The sequence below is a fragment of the Anas platyrhynchos genome, chromosome 3, assembly GCF_047663525.1.
Source record: "Anas platyrhynchos isolate ZD024472 breed Pekin duck chromosome 3, IASCAAS_PekinDuck_T2T, whole genome shotgun sequence".
In the NCBI taxonomy this organism is placed as follows: domain Eukaryota; kingdom Metazoa; phylum Chordata; class Aves; order Anseriformes; family Anatidae; genus Anas; species Anas platyrhynchos.
Window position 1 is genome coordinate 77359188 of NC_092589.1, and position 18787 is coordinate 77377974.

General features: G+C 33.6%; 1 protein-coding gene across 4 annotated transcripts in view; it reads left to right on the forward strand.

The window, feature by feature from the left end:
• The window catches only part of ASCC3 (activating signal cointegrator 1 complex subunit 3), a 274883-nt gene that overhangs the window by 198571 nt on the left and 57525 nt on the right, over window positions 1-18787 (forward strand). For 3 of the 4 annotated variants that reach the window (XM_038176559.1, XM_072036159.1, XM_038176560.2), the window contains exons 23-30: window positions 706-804; window positions 1277-1445; window positions 3334-3554; window positions 4839-4924; window positions 6448-6614; window positions 6842-6987; window positions 7095-7215; window positions 9300-9442. In XM_038176559.1, coding sequence (XP_038032487.1) covers window positions 706-804; window positions 1277-1445; window positions 3334-3554; window positions 4839-4924; window positions 6448-6614; window positions 6842-6987; window positions 7095-7215; window positions 9300-9442 — 1152 coding nt within the window. Of the gene's footprint in view, window positions 1-705; window positions 805-1276; window positions 1446-3333; window positions 3555-4838; window positions 4980-6447; window positions 6615-6841; window positions 6988-7094; window positions 7216-9299; window positions 9443-18787 lie in introns of those variants that run through there. The other variant, XM_038176561.1, reaches the window with a different exon arrangement.

Here is an 18787-nt window from a genome sequence, read left to right on the forward strand (position 1 = left end):
AGTAAAATTGGCACACTGGAACATGAGTAATTGATTCTGGCAAAGAAACAGAAATTCTCGACTGAGTAGTCCAAATAGCTACTTGTGGCTGGCACTATAAAATAACTCATTAAGACTACAGGTACACAACAAAGCAAATTAAAATCTAGGATGAAATAAAGTATTAACATATGGCATGGAATTCATCAAGAGCCAGCTTTGTCTATGTTCTTCTCACTTAACCTATAGCAGTGAGCGGATCAAACTGTGGTGTTCTGAATCTGTTTCTAGAAGAGAGGGCAAAGGGAGAGGAATGTTAGAATGCAGTCCAATTTTTACTATGAGAATGTTTCTGACTGACAGCAAAAGTCAATTTTTCTGTACACAGAATCAACAGACAGAAGTACAAGGAGGAAAGAGAAGGCATCCTTTTTTACAGCCCCGAAGGAAAGTCTGGCAGTTTGGTCTATTTATAGACAGCTGATGCACTAACTAGCTTCAGTTGCTTTTATATTGTGTCCATTTATATTGTATACAGATTAAGCAAATTCTTCTTGCAATATGGTCTTTAAGCAGACAAATTAATTAGAAGTGTTATATTGCTCTTGTCTCTCATTTCTATGTTCCTTTGTAAGCCTAGATCATTTGGAACTATACCTGATATACCTGTCAAATCTTGAGAACCTCATTACACCTATAATAAAGCTATCTTTTCTACTCTTAAAGGTACACGGCACTGTGGGAGAGCCCTGGTGGATTTGGGTAGAAGACCCTACTAATGATCACATTTATCATTCAGAATACTTCATTGTTCAAAAAAAGCAGGTAATGGATTCAGAATCTCATAGCAAGACAAAAGTAAAGTTAGTGAGATGGAAAGTTTTAAGGCCAAACTGGATTTTGAGCTAATAAGATTTGAAAAGCAGCAGCACAGCTTTTAGTTTCAGATTTTTGTTTTAAGCCTGGACTTTTACAAAGATGTTTTCTAATCTCAGATGTACCTTTTTCTCTTCCTTGTTTGGTGGGACATTTTTTTTCCAGATTAAAATGGAAAGACTGTAACGGTTTTTTCTGTTAAGGATGGAGAATTAGTCTTTTTTGTACCTTGAAGTTAATGGAAGCAAAATCCACTGCCAGTGGTGAAATATTTAATGGATGTGAATATCTTGCATTTGGAGTTACTCATGCTTTATTGCTTTGTGTTAGTAATGATTATGAAAGTGAGGCAAACTGTATGATTTTTCAAGTTACTGGTTTGCCTGTCCAGTAATTATTCTCTACACAATGTTTGCATTAGGTTATTACTAAAGAACCTCAACTACTGGTGTTCACAATCCCAATTTTCGAACCTCTGCCTTCTCAATATTACATTCGAGCTGTGTCCGATAGATGGTTAGGAGCAGAAGCTGTGTGCATCATAAATTTTCAACACTTGATTCTTCCAGAGAGGCATCCACCCCACACAGGTAATTTCAAATGTGATCATTTTGTTTCAATTCATCTTGTTTGTATTGATTTTCCTTATGATAATGCAACAAATCTCTAACTCATTTTTTATAAGAGAAAAGTATACGATATTTCATTTTCTCATTTATTTATATTATTGATACTATTTTTTCACTAACTTTAAAGCTCTCTAAAATTTTAAAATTCTGAATAAAAAGCAGCTTGTTTTAGCTCGTCATACCAGCTTTTTTTGCTACTCCAAGCTCACTATAAACCATAGAAAAAATGAAAATGTCATATAATACTAGGTTGTGTTACAATATGTCTTATCTTAGCATTGCATTTCTTCTGGACTGGATCAAAATAATCTTAGAGTCGATGGTTGTGTTATAAGTGGTATTCAGCAAAGAAAAGAACAGTTAAAATTTTGAAGATATGCAACGTTTTACTACTTTTCTAAAATGAATGTTTCGTTGCAAGCACTGTTACAGTGCTGAACATCTAATTTCAACTCATTCAAGCCATGGTCTTCCCCTCCCCCTCCTTTTTAACACTTGGCACAGAAGCATATGTTTGTGTTTTGCTTCTTTTTTTCTGGATACATAAATTGCTTTATACATTCATTGTGCCTGATGTCATTGTAAAACCTTTCCACTGTAATTACATTTGGCTCATCTAGCAGTCTGTGAAGTGAGTGCCTTCAGAAATACTCAGTTCTCATATGATGTTGTCCTTTGGCATGCATAAATTCACATGTGTTTGTGAAGTGTTTAGCTATTGTTATACTGTACCTACGCTGTCTGGAAAAGCATGTGTAACCTTTTTATCTAATTGACTGATCACTGACTACTATTCAGAAGAAACAGAAAGATATTTACACATCACCAGTTATGGAGCCTCTAGGATTTATGGTAATTGATTTCAATTCCCATCTGGTTCCCACTCAACAGTGAAGTACATAGAGGCCCTGCTAGGCAGAAAACCTTCTTTCTCCTCAGCAGAACCCAAGAAATCAGTTTTAGTGGGAATGATAAAACAGCCATAAGGTATCAGGGAAAAGCATGTGAAGAATATTAGGCATTGTTGCCTCAGTAGATTTTATGACTCCCATATCATACCTTAATGTGAAGCACCCTGAAAAGGCAACGCCACTAAAAAAAAAAAAAAAACAACGACCAACTTCAAAGCAAGCATCTGCATAGCAGAATCACTGCAGTCTCCTTAATTTGGTAGAATTCCAAATCCAATCTGGTTATATATATCATCTCCCAGATTCCACAATCTCTAATTGTTTGGATAGCAGATGCCTTCAAGTTATACTGAGAGTCATATACTAAAAGGCTGTTTGTTTATTTATTGAGATTATGTCTTTAATTACATATTTTAAGGATTAGATGTAAATTTTACTTGTATTTCTCTGATTTGTATTACTCCATCAATTTAGAAACTTCTTAACTAGATGGAGTTTTTTTCTTGAAATATACAGACTGTTGTAGTCCAACTCTACATTCTGTTGTTATAAGAAGCTGGACATATACATGTAGTCTAATACAGTGAGTTTAGAACTCACTGTGCTCACTTTCTCTAGTCACTTTCACTACTGGAAGAAAGCAAGCAGTTTTAAGAAAAAGATTAATTTATGCAAGTGGCTGGTTTCACAGCTGTCAGAATATTAACTACAGTACTTCAAGAAATACTTAGAGCTATAAAATCAATTTTTCATTATTCCTCATTGAAATTAACAATGTCCCAATGGGGGTTCTATGTCATATGAGATGTTAGGTAAAGCCATTTCCAGTCTAAGTTTTCCACTGAAGTATCGGTTAATATCTTTACCTTCATAATAGAGTGACTATGTTATGGGATGGCATCTGTTGTCATGCACTCATGATTATTTTGTGTTTGTAGAGCTTCTAGATCTTCAGCCTTTGCCTGTCACAGCCTTAGGACATCGAGAATATGAAGTCCTCTACAAGTTCACACACTTCAATCCTATCCAAACCCAGATATTTCATACACTTTATCACACAGACTGTAATGTTCTTCTTGGAGCACCTACAGGTTCTGGAAAGACTGTTGCTGCTGAATTAGCCATCTTTAGAGTTTTTAACAAGTATCCCACATCAAAGGTTTGTAAAATAGATTTACAAGAATCATTTAGTGTAGGTATGTTTTCAGCAGTCCAAAAGCCTAGGAAGACTGTGGCAAACTGAATTTTGCTTTCTCCAATTAATACCTGTTGGTATTAATACCTGTCGGTATTAATTGGAGATTATAAAATGCTTAGGCTTTTATTTCAACTTTATGTACTAATCAGTGTGCAACTAGAGTTAAATCTGAAAACTTGCCGTAAAGACATTGGTTCTCCTTTTCCATACTTACTTCATTTCCTAATTTTTTTTTGCTTAGCCTTTAATCTTCTACTAGCAGTAGTACTGTTTTACAGCTATTAGTTCCCCTCCATGTCAATACAACTAGCCCAGTCTCTCCCTTATTTAAACAAATAAATTAATTGCTATGAGCTAATTTTCTCTTCCACCTTCTCCCTGTGTTTTATTTCTTAAAACAAAGTGCCTAAAAGCTGAGCATTTCAACTTTGGGGATTTTGTTTTCAAAGTGAACATATGGCTGTACCTTAAGTCAGACATCCTGTCTTAGGTACCCACATTTAAGCCTTCAAGTCTTTGGAAAATATATTTATATCTGACTGTAAGATTTAACCAAAGAATAACCTTTGAAATTAACTAAAATCATGTATGTAAATCACTTACTCATCTTTGAAATTTTAGTATCTTCTTGTAATTTGTTATGTCAGGCTGTGGTAAGCAAGACTCAGATACATCTTAAGTTTATGTATTAGACTTACAACATTGCCAATTATTAAATGAGTGTGTGTGTATATATATATATGTTTGTTTGTTTTAAGAAAGCCAAAAGTCTGGCTTTATTAATGTATGTGAATTCTTCATATTTGAACATGAAGAAACTAATATAACAGACCTTAAAGGTTCAAAATATTTAACCATAAATCTGTAAATAATTTTATGTCAGAGTATTCTCCCCTGCAGGGTGAGCTTCTTTGAGAGAAATAGTATGATAATTTACTTAGAATAATCAGCTTTATAATTTAACTTTTAATATTTATTAATTAAACAATGTATCTAAAAATCAGGTAAGATATTACTTGCTGGAAATTGATTTTTTTTTCTGTTCTAGAATGTAGTTTCCCGATTTTATAGTCCCAACAAATATGGCCTTTTGTATATAAGTGGGTTTTGATATTAAATGGTGTAATAAATACTTCAATTTTTAGAAATCAGTATTAAGAAAGTTTAAAATATTTTTTTTCATATCAATACAATTGAAAAAAAAATATCTTGTTTAATACCTGATTTTGTAATTGTTTTTTTCAGGCAGTGTATATTGCACCATTAAAAGCACTCGTTCGTGAGAGAATTGAGGACTGGAAAGTTAGGATTGAAGAAAAACTTGGTAAAAAGTATGTTTCTCCTTACCTAATCAGAGAAATGAGAAGCAAAAGAACAGCTCATCAAGTATGAATAAAATCTACAGAATACTTTTGAGTATTTCAAAATAGATTTTGCTTGTGTGTTATGCTTCAAATTTCTAAAAGTTAAAAAAAAAAAAAAAAAAAAGCTATCAGAAGTCATTGTAGTAAAAGCAAAATCAAAAGTAAAAAAGGGATACACTTTGATATCCACCTATTTTCATTCACATTACTTGCCAGTATAGCAAATATGAAGGTCAGAATTCTGTCTGCAGTGTCTTTGGAAATTTAAACTGCAATTCAAAATAAACGTTTATTAGATGTCTCAGCTATGAAAGATCTCATAGAAGTTGCATGAACTATATACCAGTATTCGTATATTGTCTTTCCTATATAAAATACAGAATATAATTGTATTCTTTGGCCTCATGAATTTCTTACTGATCTTCTCAGGTGCTGGAGTTAGCCATTTCTTTATGACATATGAGGTGTATCAGTCATGTTAATGCTTTCTAAAGTTATAGTTTTGTGAGTTAAAAATTATATCCATAGGATGCACTCACCTTTCACTTGCCTATATATAGCGTTTTTGTAAGTTAAAGCTTAGAGCACACCAGAGATTTTAATAAAAGGGTGTACTACCCTTTGTACACAAAATTACCAGTGAGATTTCTGCTATTAACATAGCAGTGACTTGTTAACTGGCAATATCTCTTTTTTATTTTATTGTTGTTGTTGTTATTTTAATGGTGTGTGAGGATAAATTATTTTCCTCATCATTTTAAAATATTTTCAGGTAATATTTTCTTTTTGAGACTGACTCCAATATTTGTGACTTAAATGTTGAAAAGAAGATACACATTACTTTGAGGAATTTTTATTAGGTGTATCGTAAAAATGTCAAAAATCCATTATATTCAGTCTAAAATGATGGATCATCTCAGTGTTTGTGAAAATTGAAAGGCTTATAAGGTAAACAGAAAAACTCGGCTAATCTTTCCCAGAAATGGCTCCAAGATAATTTCAGTTCTACTCTTAATGGAACTTTACCAACAAATACAGATATTCTACAATCCAGACTTGTTCAAACCAAAGATCTATATGGAACAGCAAGCCGCAACTTAGTTGTCTTAGAAAACTTTTATTCTGGCTTTAACAGGATGTTATCATTCATATTATATCATACTAATATTCCTGTATGATCTTCATTTTAAAAAAGGAATCATAGATGGTTTTGGACTCATATTCACCCTCTTCCTTTCATATAGTATTGCAAAGGAATGGTGTTCTGTATTAACGTGGTATGTGCTAGAAAAACAAAGACAGGTCTGTTAACTGAAAACATCTTTGAAAATCCTGTTAGAATCCTGACCAGAAACAGTAAACTTACTTTGTTTAATTTTGTTTCTTCTCTCTTTTAAGAGTTTAAAAGTTAATGTTTGAACATTAAGGTGTTCTAAAGCTTCAAAAAGACAGTTTTATGTAGTCTGATAAAACACCTATCTTGATTACAGGGTTGTGGAGTTGACAGGAGATGTGACTCCTGATATGAGAGCTATTGCCCAAGCTGACCTGATTGTTACTACCCCAGAGAAGTGGGATGGTGTCAGCAGAAGCTGGCAGAACAGAAGCTATGTTCAGAAAGTTTCCATTCTTATCATAGATGAAATCCATCTGCTAGGTAAGCATGGTTTTTGTTTGTTTGTTTGTTTTTTGTTGTTGTTGTTTTGTTTTGTTTTTGTAATCAGAATTGTAGCTAAATTTGAAGAACTTTGCTTGTATTTATGATCTGAAAATACTTTTGACCTGAAACTGTGCTTATGACCTGAACTTATGACCTGAAAATACCGGTTTTACACCTGAACTTTTTATTTTTCTCTGTTTTTCAATGGATTTCACATCTACCAGGGGATGAGAGAGGCCCAGTACTGGAAGTCATTGTGTCTCGAACAAACTTCATCTCATCTCACACAGAGAAGCCTGTAAGAGTAGTTGGCTTATCCACTGCATTGGCAAATGCCAGGGATCTTGCCGACTGGCTAAATATCAATCAGGTATGAAAAACGTTTCAGAAGATGGATATGTATTTGTGCTGCAGAAAAGCAAAATAGCAATTTATAAGGTAATTCAAGATTAAACTTGTAAAAATGTTTTCTTTTAGATGGGTCTGTTCAACTTCCGACCTTCAGTACGTCCAGTTCCTCTAGAGGTACACATTCAGGGCTTCCCTGGCCAGCATTACTGTCCTCGCATGGCTAGCATGAACAAACCTGCATTCCAGGGTAAGGAAGCTCCCAGACCTTTTACTTCTTTATGTAACAGAAATAAAGTCTCTGAGCACTTTACACAGAACATTTGCAGCACATTTACAACATGTGTTACTGTATGTACTCTTGGCATATATAGGGAGAATCTGCTTCTGCTAATGACCCAAAGCTATTTGTCTGAAACATAAAGTGTGCTGCAAACGCAACATATACCAGTGGAATTTGATGTATTTAGAACAGAAGAATAAAATTAGTGCTAATGAAGGGGAAATAAAATGTGTTTTCTTTTAGTGTTTGACACCATAAAGAAACATTTGTGTAAAAATATTTGAAATTTAGAAAGTAATAAAACCATTCATATTATTAATCTGCTGAGGTATTTTCATATGTACAGCTGAATGTAAGCATTAAAAAATTGTGAACAGAAGTTGTAAGTCAGACTAACCTCACGTAATTCTAATTTCAAAGCAATAGCCATAAAATTCAAAATTTGTAGTGCATCCAGATATGCTTCTGTTTTCAATTTTTTATTCTCAACAAAACTGGCATGCAGGATAGATTTAAGAAAAACTCCAATATTTTATTGGAACATGTTTTGTTTGAGTTACATAAGGAATATTTATTATATCAATTAAAAATAACCTCCAGTATAAATTTTGTGATGTGAACTGCTGTTGATTGTGAGGTGGCATTTGTGAGGTGACTTTTTAGCTGCTTTAATTATCCTTATGACAGAAGCAAAGTATTGATTGTGGACTAGAGACCAATCTTGACAGCTCAGATTATTTACACCTCCACAAGAGCATTGTACAAAAACACTAATGAACAATAAATCTGTCCTGGGCTGTTATGCCACACCTGTTCCAGAAGCAACAGAAATTCATTAGATGCTGGGGTTTTAAAATATATAGATGTATTGGCATATATAGTTGTAAGGTATAAATACACATGAATGATCCTATTTCAATACCTTCACAACTGTATGGTATGTGTATATGCAGGAGCTCATGCAGGGTAGAATCCATGACTCGGGAATAATATGTGATAGTGGGTATGAAATGGTTCTCAGAAATTAACAATGAATAAAATTAATTGGTAGAATGAGAATTATATGAGAAAACAGAAACTGATTTTGTATAACAGACTGAGAGAGTGTATCCAAAGTACATACAACTGTTCATACTTAGTACATCATAGTACTGTTTATAGGTTTATAGTTCTAGTGTTTGTTGATGTTAAAAAAAAAAAAATGTAGACATGATTTATTGAGGGCTTTTTCCTCACTTGTTTGACCTGATGTAGTCAAGATTATTTTAACATTCCCATTGCAATTCTTATTCCTAAGATCATTTAAAAAAGTGAAATAAAATGCTGCAAACTGAAATTTTTCAAACATGGACAGAGCAAGAAAATGTTTTTGTAAGAAGTTCAAAAACATAATTGGTTCAAATATATCAAACTGATAAGTAAACAGCAGAAACAAAGTTCCTTTGTACCATTATGCCCACCTTTCACAGCAGCTATTCAAAGGTCTGCCATTTATACCTTTTTTTGGTAAATTGAAGTGGTATTTTGCTTGTAGACATGAATTTATACAGTCTGTGAACAGGATCAGGCAGAAAGAGCAAGTTTTGGGCCTCAGTGGCATTTAGCCTGAGAAGACGTATCCTAATAGGTTAGATAACATAACATACTTCCTAGGCTGAGATAGAGAAATACACAAGCTTTAAAGTCTAGGAAGCTTGTCCAGCTTCTGTTTTTGTTTGTTTGGTTTGGTTTGGTTTTGCTATTTGTTTGTTTTTTTCTGTTTTATTCTTTTAAATCTTTAGATTACAGTGATCACTGAAATAGCAGGGCAAATTAGCTCAGATTCAGCTAAGCAGTTACATGATTTTTGATTCAGTAATGGTGTGTGCTCATCTTAGTTGTTGTATCTGTCTGTCAGAACAGAGTGGATACCTTCAGCTGTGTATCAGCTGCAGAGAAGTGTATCAGCTGTGTAGGTATTACAAAGAGAAATTAGATTTTGTTTTTTGTTTGTTTGTTTGTTTGCTTTGTCATTAAAGATCATAGTCCTAAAGTTCTGTTTTTCTCAACAGCTATTCGGAGCCACTCTCCAGCCAAGCCTGTTCTTATTTTTGTGTCATCCAGACGTCAGACAAGGCTTACTGCCCTAGATCTGATTGCTTTCCTAGCTACTGAGGATGATCCCAAGCAATGGCTGAAGATGGATGAAAGAGAGGTAGAATAATTTTACCTGAATTATTTTTAATTTGCTTCTATTTTGTTGATGCCTATTTGAAAATACAATACATTAAAAAACAAAGAGTAATTTGGGGGTAGATCTTGAAACAGCTACTCATATGCTACATTTCAAGTATATATTAAAATTAGTGTTAACTATGAAGTACTAAGCTCATATAGCATTAAGACTATATAAGCATCTTTTCAAGATACGATCTTTAGAAAGCAATTTATTTTATTTTTCAAGCATATCTGTTATTAATGGTATTTCCATCATCCCAGATAGCGTATATCACATTGTAGAAGTCTTTGATAAAAAGATAAGATAAAGAATAAAAGAAAGAAGGCTACTGTTGTCTATAGTTTACAGCCAGAAGTCGGTGGTGTGTAGCAGTTGAGCTGAAATTTAAACCAAATCTATTTCAGTGTTTTAGGAGCAAAATCATCCTTCTCATAAGATAACTCTGTGCTACTGTATATGAATACAGTATATGTATACATCTATTTGTATATATGTACATGCATATATACATATATCTATCTATCTACATTCACATGTATGCATATACGTATGTGTACATACACATATATAAATGCTGTAGAAAGAACCACTTAGGAATGGTATCAGTGAAATAAATTAATGTTATAAGACTGTAAGAGTTTCTGCCAATATCTTCATTATAAGAATACTAACATTACAAATTCAAACACTCAGATGCAGGAGCTAGGATTTTAATTATTTTTCTTTTTCATGCAATATAATCTTTAATTACATTTTCTTGTGTTGTTTCTCCAAACAATCCTTCTGACATTTATTGGGAAAAACAAATGAAATAATAAACAACCATTCAATAATCTGTTTTATCTGCATTCTGTAAAATGTATACTAGATTTTATTTATTGTATTTGTTTCTGCACCTGCTCTGAATACAGAACTATTTATTTACTTCTGGACTAATGGTACTGATTATAGTACATAATTGCTTCAAAACAATTCTAATTATTGTTCCGATTTCCTAGAATTTGGAAATTAGCTTTCTCTAATGGCTGTAGACCTTCTGCATAGGAATTTGTGATAATATAGGGCCAAGATACAGCAAAATGCATGGCTAATAAACATAAGGTTAAAACCTTGTATTTAACAGTTTTATGAAATGTATATACATATACCAAAAATTACATGCCAAAAACTATAGATTTCTAGATGAGAAGAATGCTTGACTTTGCTCTTTGAGGGAAAAAAAAAAAGTGTGATTTTTCTATGAGATAAAGCATAACATTTGTATCCTCCCTCTTGGGTGGATTTTACAAGAGCAAATGGGTATCTTAGCTGACAAAGTGCTAATACTGAAACATGTCTTAATCTGATGCTGCTTCCCTTAGTGTGCAACCTCCATTTAAATTGCTTTCTTGAGCATAACAGAAACAATTCATATAAAAATTACTACTTCCTAGTAGAGTTCTATAGTAACTTACACTAGTTTATTGTAGTAATCTCACCTACAATTAGAATATGCAACATGCAGCTTACTCTAAATGAATTTCATTAATCTGAATAGCTTGCACATGTTACATGAGCCCTTACTGTCCTGAAAAGAACAGTAGCTGAAGCTTCTTCATTTTAAGAATTAGACTTGCTAGAGAAGTGTTTTCTGTTAAGAATCTTTGAATTTGGGCCTTCTGATCATTGACCCTGTCAGAGCCTAGATAGTTTTGTCTGTTTCAAAATATACCTCTGAAGATTTTGAAAGAGGAGATGACAAGGACAAACAGACTTTGCATTTATTAGTCTGAGAACATTTGCTTATGATTTGTATTTGAATTAGTAATCTGAATGTTTGGCACATAACAAAGATACTTACCAAGTTACTTATTTCTGATTGTGTAAATATAAAAGAATGAGGATTACTGACCACTATTATGTATAGCACACTTGTGTCTGAAGTACTTACAAGTTCAGGTGGGCACTTCTTTAGGTATTCAGGGGACCTGTTTGTAGATTTGTGTTTTAAATGAGCAAGATTAACATGAGTTTCATTTGACATTAAAGCAAGGGACAAAGTTACAGTAGTGCTACATACCTAGTGCATGTATTGCTTACTTCCTTATCCATAGTACTTTTTATTTAAACATTCTAACTTCAATTTATATTAAAGTCAAGCTTGGATTAAGTGAAATAGGCAAAACTCACAGAATGGTTGAGGTTGGACGGGGCCTCTGGAGGTCATTTGATCCAACCCCCCTGCCAAGCAGGATCACCTGGAGGTGATCCTGCATAGGATGGCATCCAGGCAGGTTTTGAATCTCTCTAGAAAAAGAGCCTTTCTGGGCAACCTGTTCCAGTGCTCTGTCACCTTCAAAATAAAGAAGTGTTTTACCATACTCGAACTAATGATTTTCTGCTTTACAGTAGGCAGTTCCCAACCTAAGCACTTGCTCACATACTCGCAGTGTTTTGCAAGTTCACATAAGATAAAAATGGACCAGTTAGGTTAAAAGAAATTTTTGTTGCCTTTAAACCATTTTTGAAGTCTAACAGTTTTTCACATTCATTTCTTTATGACCAATGTTCCTTGAGGGGGACTTAAAGACAAATGACTTAATTTTGAAAATATTAGTAATTGTTAATTGTGAAATAGGTTGAGAAATAAAATATTTTTTTTCATAAATGGGTGTTCACAAAGTTTACAAGCTTTACAGGTGGCCTTGGCACTTTTTTTCATCCATCTTTATTTGTTGTATGATATTAATTTTAACTGATGTAAGATTCTTTCAAAAACTCATAGGTTAGTTTCATTTAATCGTGCAAATGACCAAATGTTATTCTATGTTTATGTTAGCTTCACAGTGGGTAGACTTCAGAAGACTACTTAAACTGCTGTAAGCAGTGCCATCCATAATAACATCTGGAAGACTGGTAGCGTGATAGACTGAGATCTCTACAGCCACTGAAAGCAATTCTTCTGTTATCCAGCATGGCAACTTGTCTGTCATGGTAACAGAGGGATTCAGGGTTTGTGGGGGGTTGGAATGAGGGAGAGAAGCCAATACTAGATCTTCGGTACGTGTTTATCATCTTAGCTTCCCTCATCGTCTTTGTAGATCCTGTAGTTTGTCAACTTTCCCCCTGCAGTGGTAGCTCCAAACCACGCTTTATATGCAGTATGTGAAGGCTTCTGTTCACAAAACTTCAAATTAGTTCTTTTCCCAGTCCTCAGGTCACAGGCAAATCCACCACTATCTCTGCCACCCAGCTCCAAGTATCAAATTCAGACAACATTACAATCACTTGTATCTCAAAGGACATGAACTTTCTGTGAAGTTCCTGGAATATATATCTGTATGTATAAATAACATACAGGAACGACCTTTCATCCTTTGCCACCAAAGTAGACAGCAGCATACCTGCATTGTGGGGGAATCACAGAATTTCTTTCCCTCATCACTGGTCTAAGAGTTGCAACTAAATTATAGTTGAAAAGGAGTTTTGATCTACTTTCATCTACTGAAAATACGTATCACCAGCAATTCCATTCAGTTTTGGAGACGATCCTTCCTGGATACATATACTTTCCCTGAATTTCATGTCTGATGTACAGTTTCCAGCTCATACCCATGTTCCCATAGTATTCAGGAAGTTGAAAGCTGTTCAGAAGGTTGAGACAAGTCAGTCTTCAGAAGACTGGACAGTACTTGAGGAACCTTGTTGTTTCTAGTACTGATTATTTACCCTGTTCTACTGGACCTGTTGTTGCACAGAGATAGTTTGATCTGTTTAATAGATTCTATTCAAATAAGTTTCAGGCTGTGTGCATGATTTTCGTGAAGAAATGTTCACCTGAATACTTCATATCTCATTTAGTCTGAGCAAGATAACCTACAAAAATGTTTTGAAATACCCTACTTGCTGAGATTTGTAGTTGATTCTTCAAAACTCATCTCGACATTTGCCAATTGCTATGCATAGCACATGTGCTAGTCCTGCTGTAGCAATCAGTTCTGTGGGATTTAACCAGGACTACTTCAGAGTTTGCCCAAAGTAGAATGGAGTGAGCATTCTCTTGAAGAAGAAAAAATGGTTACCTTAGAGCCTTAGAGGTAGGTTGCTTTCCACCCCCCTCCTTTGTTGTTTTGTTTTTTTTTTTTGTAAGGTAGATTGTCCATACACATTCCAAACACAGCTTTGTATCCCTCTTAGTGTTTTCAGTCCCAACACAGTTTGTTTTTCTCCAAGGAGTGAAGAAGCCGTTGAAGCTGCCTTCCTTGCCATTTGTTGACTGTCTGCGGTAGTTGCAAGGGCTCTTCAGTAAGATATCACTCTGTAAAGATTGTCCTAGTTATTACTTGTGAGGCACAGGTGCATCGTGACAGAAATGTGAACAGGCAGTACATCTCAAAGAGAAGACTGCCCCTGTAAATTGAGTAATTCTTCATTTCTTTTATTGTTCAACCATGACAATATGTGTGTGCCAGCAGATGCCAATATAAAAAAGAAAACTTTATGTTCACCCTGCTTTTCTGTATAGTCATGAGATGGTTTCTAAGTACTCAATTACTAGCTTAAATTCTAATTTTGAGCTGCCAGCCAAGATTATCATGTTCAAGCTTGTGACCCATTACTTAACTTGTTAAAAGGAAAAAACAGCTCAGATTATCCCTTTAGAAAAAGTGCCACCAGTGTGTGATGGTAAGTTTGTGTAAGACCCACACTGCTCTGCATTAGGAGCTGACTAAAGAGGAACAAGCTCTTCTCTTTAAGAAATGACATATATATTTGTGGTGGTGGTAGATGTTGCAATCTTTGTACAGCAGAATGTATTAGAATCAAGTTTTCAGTGTATTTATTTTTCTCTAATGATGTTTTTACTTTTCTTTTCTTTTTTTTTTGTATTTTACCTAAAACAAATGTAAAAAGTAGTATTTATTGTTTATTGTTTGAGGATAGAATGCAGTTTTCACCAGCAAACAAGCAAAGTGTTTTCTTTCTTTCTTTTTTTTTTTTTTTAAGAAATATATTTCCTGGCGAGATACTTGGATTTTTTTCGTCTTCTCTTGTACTGCAAATATCAGAAATGTACCCATGTATACAGTTTTAACTTTAACCACAGTGATTTCTGCGTTCTGCTGTGTGCATCATTTTACCATCTGCATCTTGTTAAGACTGTTCTTTATGAGACCTCTAGAAATAACTAAAATCCTTTAGCACAAACATACCTACTGTAATATTCAATAGCATCCATACCGGGCAATATCCAGCTCCCATTGAATGCAAGGACACTTGAATGAAGGGCGTTCATTGACTACGAAAGAATGAATCAGGCTCATACTGATCTCAAGATTGTGGAGATGTGAGTGTTTGCATAATCATATGTGCATTAATTGCATGTGTGTTTGTGTGTATGTTTCTACAGTAAGTGGAAATATGCATAGACTTATGCCTGAAAGTGGCTTAAATTTTACCATAAAGTTGTGTTTTGTATTGCTGGAGGGAAAAAAAAAAAAAAATTGTTGGAAAGACAAAAGATGAGTTTTCCTTCTCTAACCTTTAAATCAAATAACCTATTATCTCAATGTTATTGTTCTGAAGTAATGCAGTGCTATAAAACTGGAATAGAAGAATCTGGTCTGTGTTATGATTAGGTATCTTGCTGGCTTTTAACTGAGATTGTTAGTGTTAAGTATTTAGGCTTTAATAATATATCTCAATTGTTTGAAGAATTTTGTAAAATATTTTTTAAATAAGCTTATCTGAGGTGTTCTGAGCATTTTATTTTGTGTGGGAGAGTTCTGGATTATGAAGGCAAGTCAAACTTTAATTTTTTTTAGATATTTCTTTTTCTTGTCTTTAAAGATCAAGAAGATACTGAAGTATGATTTCTAAGTGTTACACTCATTATAGAAGTTCAACTTCCTTCTACAAGATGTTGTTTTTATGACACAAAAGTGTGTCATAAAAAATTAACATTTAGTTATAACAAGGAGATGTTTTTATTTCACTTAACATCTGTAGCAGATGTGAAATATGTAATTATTTTTGTAAAAGACTTCATAACTTTCACGATTCTTTTGTTTTGCACATCTTTCTTCTATTGGGCATTTTAGACAATTGATAAGCATTATTCAGTGGCATATGGTCTGAGTCTGACGTGCTTTGAAAAGAGTACAGAGTACTAATAATGAGGATTCTGTGAAAATGGGAAAACCAGCACAACAGATATGCTTTGAGAAAGTATGGGTTTTTAGCATCTTGAAACAATATATCACACTCAAAGGGACAGAATTGGGCTGCACAATCTGTTAGCTCATTCTTGTCCAATCTGGTCTCCTCCTTTCTTTTGGAGCCAGCATTGTCATCAACTTGCTGAATTATACTCTGACTGGAATGTATTTCAGGCACAGGGTAATGTATCTACTTAAATGGAATCCTATCTTTCTACAAAAGCTTTTTAAGTATAATAAATTTAAAATATAAAAAAGTTCTATTAGCTTAAAGTAAATGGTTCAACAGTTTACATATGTGCAGGAACAAAGAAAATGACTACTTACTAGTTTGAGAAAAATCTAGCTTGTTCAGAGATTAGAATATACAAGATCAAAATAGACTTTATTTTTTTATAATAAATGTTATGTGATAATTTACAGTAAACATTTGTTTTTATAGGTTTTTAATTAAAAGGTGTAATCCTAATCAACCTGATGTTAGAGGAAAGCATGGGAGGGATTTTTGTTTGTTCATCAGGAGATATGTGAAAAATAGCAAAAGTTTCTCTGTGTGGACCCAGTCCTGGCTGTCTTAGAGTCCAGAGAAAATCCCACCTTGCACTAGGTTCCCTGAATCAAGTGTTAATATTTTTTTTTCACTGTTGTTTTTTTGTTTTGTTTTGTTTATTTTAATTTATTTTGTTTTAATGTCAGCCCCATGTATATTTCCTTATATTATTTTTTAAATACTTTCTATACTTAAAATATATCTTTGACCTTTTGCAAGTTTACAGTACATTTTTTTTCAGAAAAGATAAATAGTAATAAAGTTAAAACTGTAAAAATTTTAGTCTAGATTTTTAGTCACAATGGTGTGTCTATTGCTGGTTAATCAAACTATTAATTATTTATTAATTAATTATTAATTATTATTATTAATTATGCCAGCATTTCTTAATAGAAAGTGATAATATTCTTAAAACTAAATTGACATAAGGGGGTTATATTTTTAAATAAATTGTCGCTAGAATTTTAAGCCCTGGATTGTGCCTATGGGTAAAATAGTTGTGTTTATTACATTGATTTATGTGAAAGTAAGGGGTCAGCTAAAAATGCCTAGGATTCCCTGCTGATAAAGTGACAGGATAGTAGTACATGCGCCAGCTCTCCTGCTAAGGGTTCTTTAGTTTTCCTGTGGTAAATTACACTGCTTTGCAGGTATGACTAACAGCACCACAGGCCACCGCTGTAATACAAGTCAGAGGGAAAAAAAAATAACCACTGCTGATTGTAAAAGCAAGAAGAACATCTTTGAATAAATTCCCAGCAGTGAGAATTTAGGATGTTATATGCTAGAAACTACATGACAAAAAGGTTTAGCTCAGGTTCTGTACTGAAAAGAACTAACACTGTAAAACTGCATGTGCTGAAGGAGCAGTCTAATTGCTATAGACCAATCCAAATCAGCTAATTTGATTGCTGTATTTTCTAGAGGAAAAGGGAGTTTAGATTCATTATTTTCCCAATATCAAATTCTGCTCATGTGAATAATTAAATAAATGTTGTTGGAACTGGCTTGTTCTCTCACATTAAAGACATGACTATCATAAGCTAATACTTGGTGGGGAGAAGAAAAATTAATTCAACAATTTAATATCCTTTGTCAATTTTTGAAGGCAGAAATTAAATAAATAGTAAATGCATTTATACTTTAGCATTTTCTCCTAATGGTTCCTGGTGCTTTTTTCCACTTTTTCATCTGACTTCCCTGTATGTTCTATGTATACATAAAACTAATATTTCTCAATTTCTATCTAAGCATTGTGCTACTACCACTTAGTAAAACCATAGTAAACTATGGTTGCTATTACAACTATACTTACCGTGTGTGTGTGTATATATACATGTATACGCTACTTGGTATACTATGACTATAGTTACTACTATAGTTGATGGTCATAATTGTAGAGAAAGCAGTGTGCTGATTCTCATTTTATCCAGTTATTTATTTTTTTTTAGAAGAAATCTTTAAGATGGGTCATAATTCATGTTGTCTACACTACAGTCACATGTCTACATGTTGACTAGAGAAATCAAAGGTTTGCTGATTGTATCTAGATAGATAAACTTTATCCTTTAACATATCCTCCTTTCATTCAGTTCTTTTCTCTCTCTTCTGCTTATCTACCCCTTTTCTTGTTTCCCTTTCCTAAACAGATATCCCCTTCTCACTTCTCAGTTCATTGCTTTTTTCTTCCTGCTTCCTTTCCTTTCAGTGTTTTATAGTCCCTTTCGCTCTTCTCTGCTGTATGCATCCCTTTCATACAAGTCAGTTTAGTTTATGCAACAAACTTACCATGTGTCATAATATAAGATAATATAAGGAACATCCAGGCAGCTACATTATGAGAGAAAATGAGTTTAGGGGCTTCCATTAGGTAGTTCAAATTGATTGGACCAAGCCAAAACTTGAATAATATTTTTGAAAATTGGGTTCTCTGTTACTTCTATCATTCCTGGTTCAATTAATCAATATCACTACAACAAATAGATTTTTTAAACTGCTTTATAATTTGTTCTTCCTGACAAAAATTGATTGATTTACAAAATCTATACTGGATTTTTTAAAATCCCAAATACAGGCTATTATACTCCCTGGCTTTTTTGTACTGAGGATTTTTTGATAATAGAGATGACATATATTAGTTGGATTTAGATACATAATTAATTGTAGAAACATTAAGTTCTGAGAATTATAAAAGCCTGGAAATGTTTGGAGAAAGTTACAATTCTGAGCATCAGAACTGCAACACCTCAGTGTTTAAAGTGGGAATGATGTTATCGCTGCAGTCATACAAAAACCGTATCTCAGTACTTTGAAGTATTCAGTCTGGGATGAGACTAAATGTTCAGTCTGAGTTCTCCAGTTACCATGAGTAATTCATTTTGCGCTACCCTTTTGTTCTTTAAACTTGGCTATACCTCCTAGGTTAACTGTGAGCGATGCTGCCCGTAAGTATGCAATATCATCATGCCACTGCTGGTGGCACCAGGAAACCACTAATAAGAGATGAGATTTGAAAGTTTCTGGCTATATTATAATAAAATCACATATAATAACAAATGGCCGTAGGAATTCAAC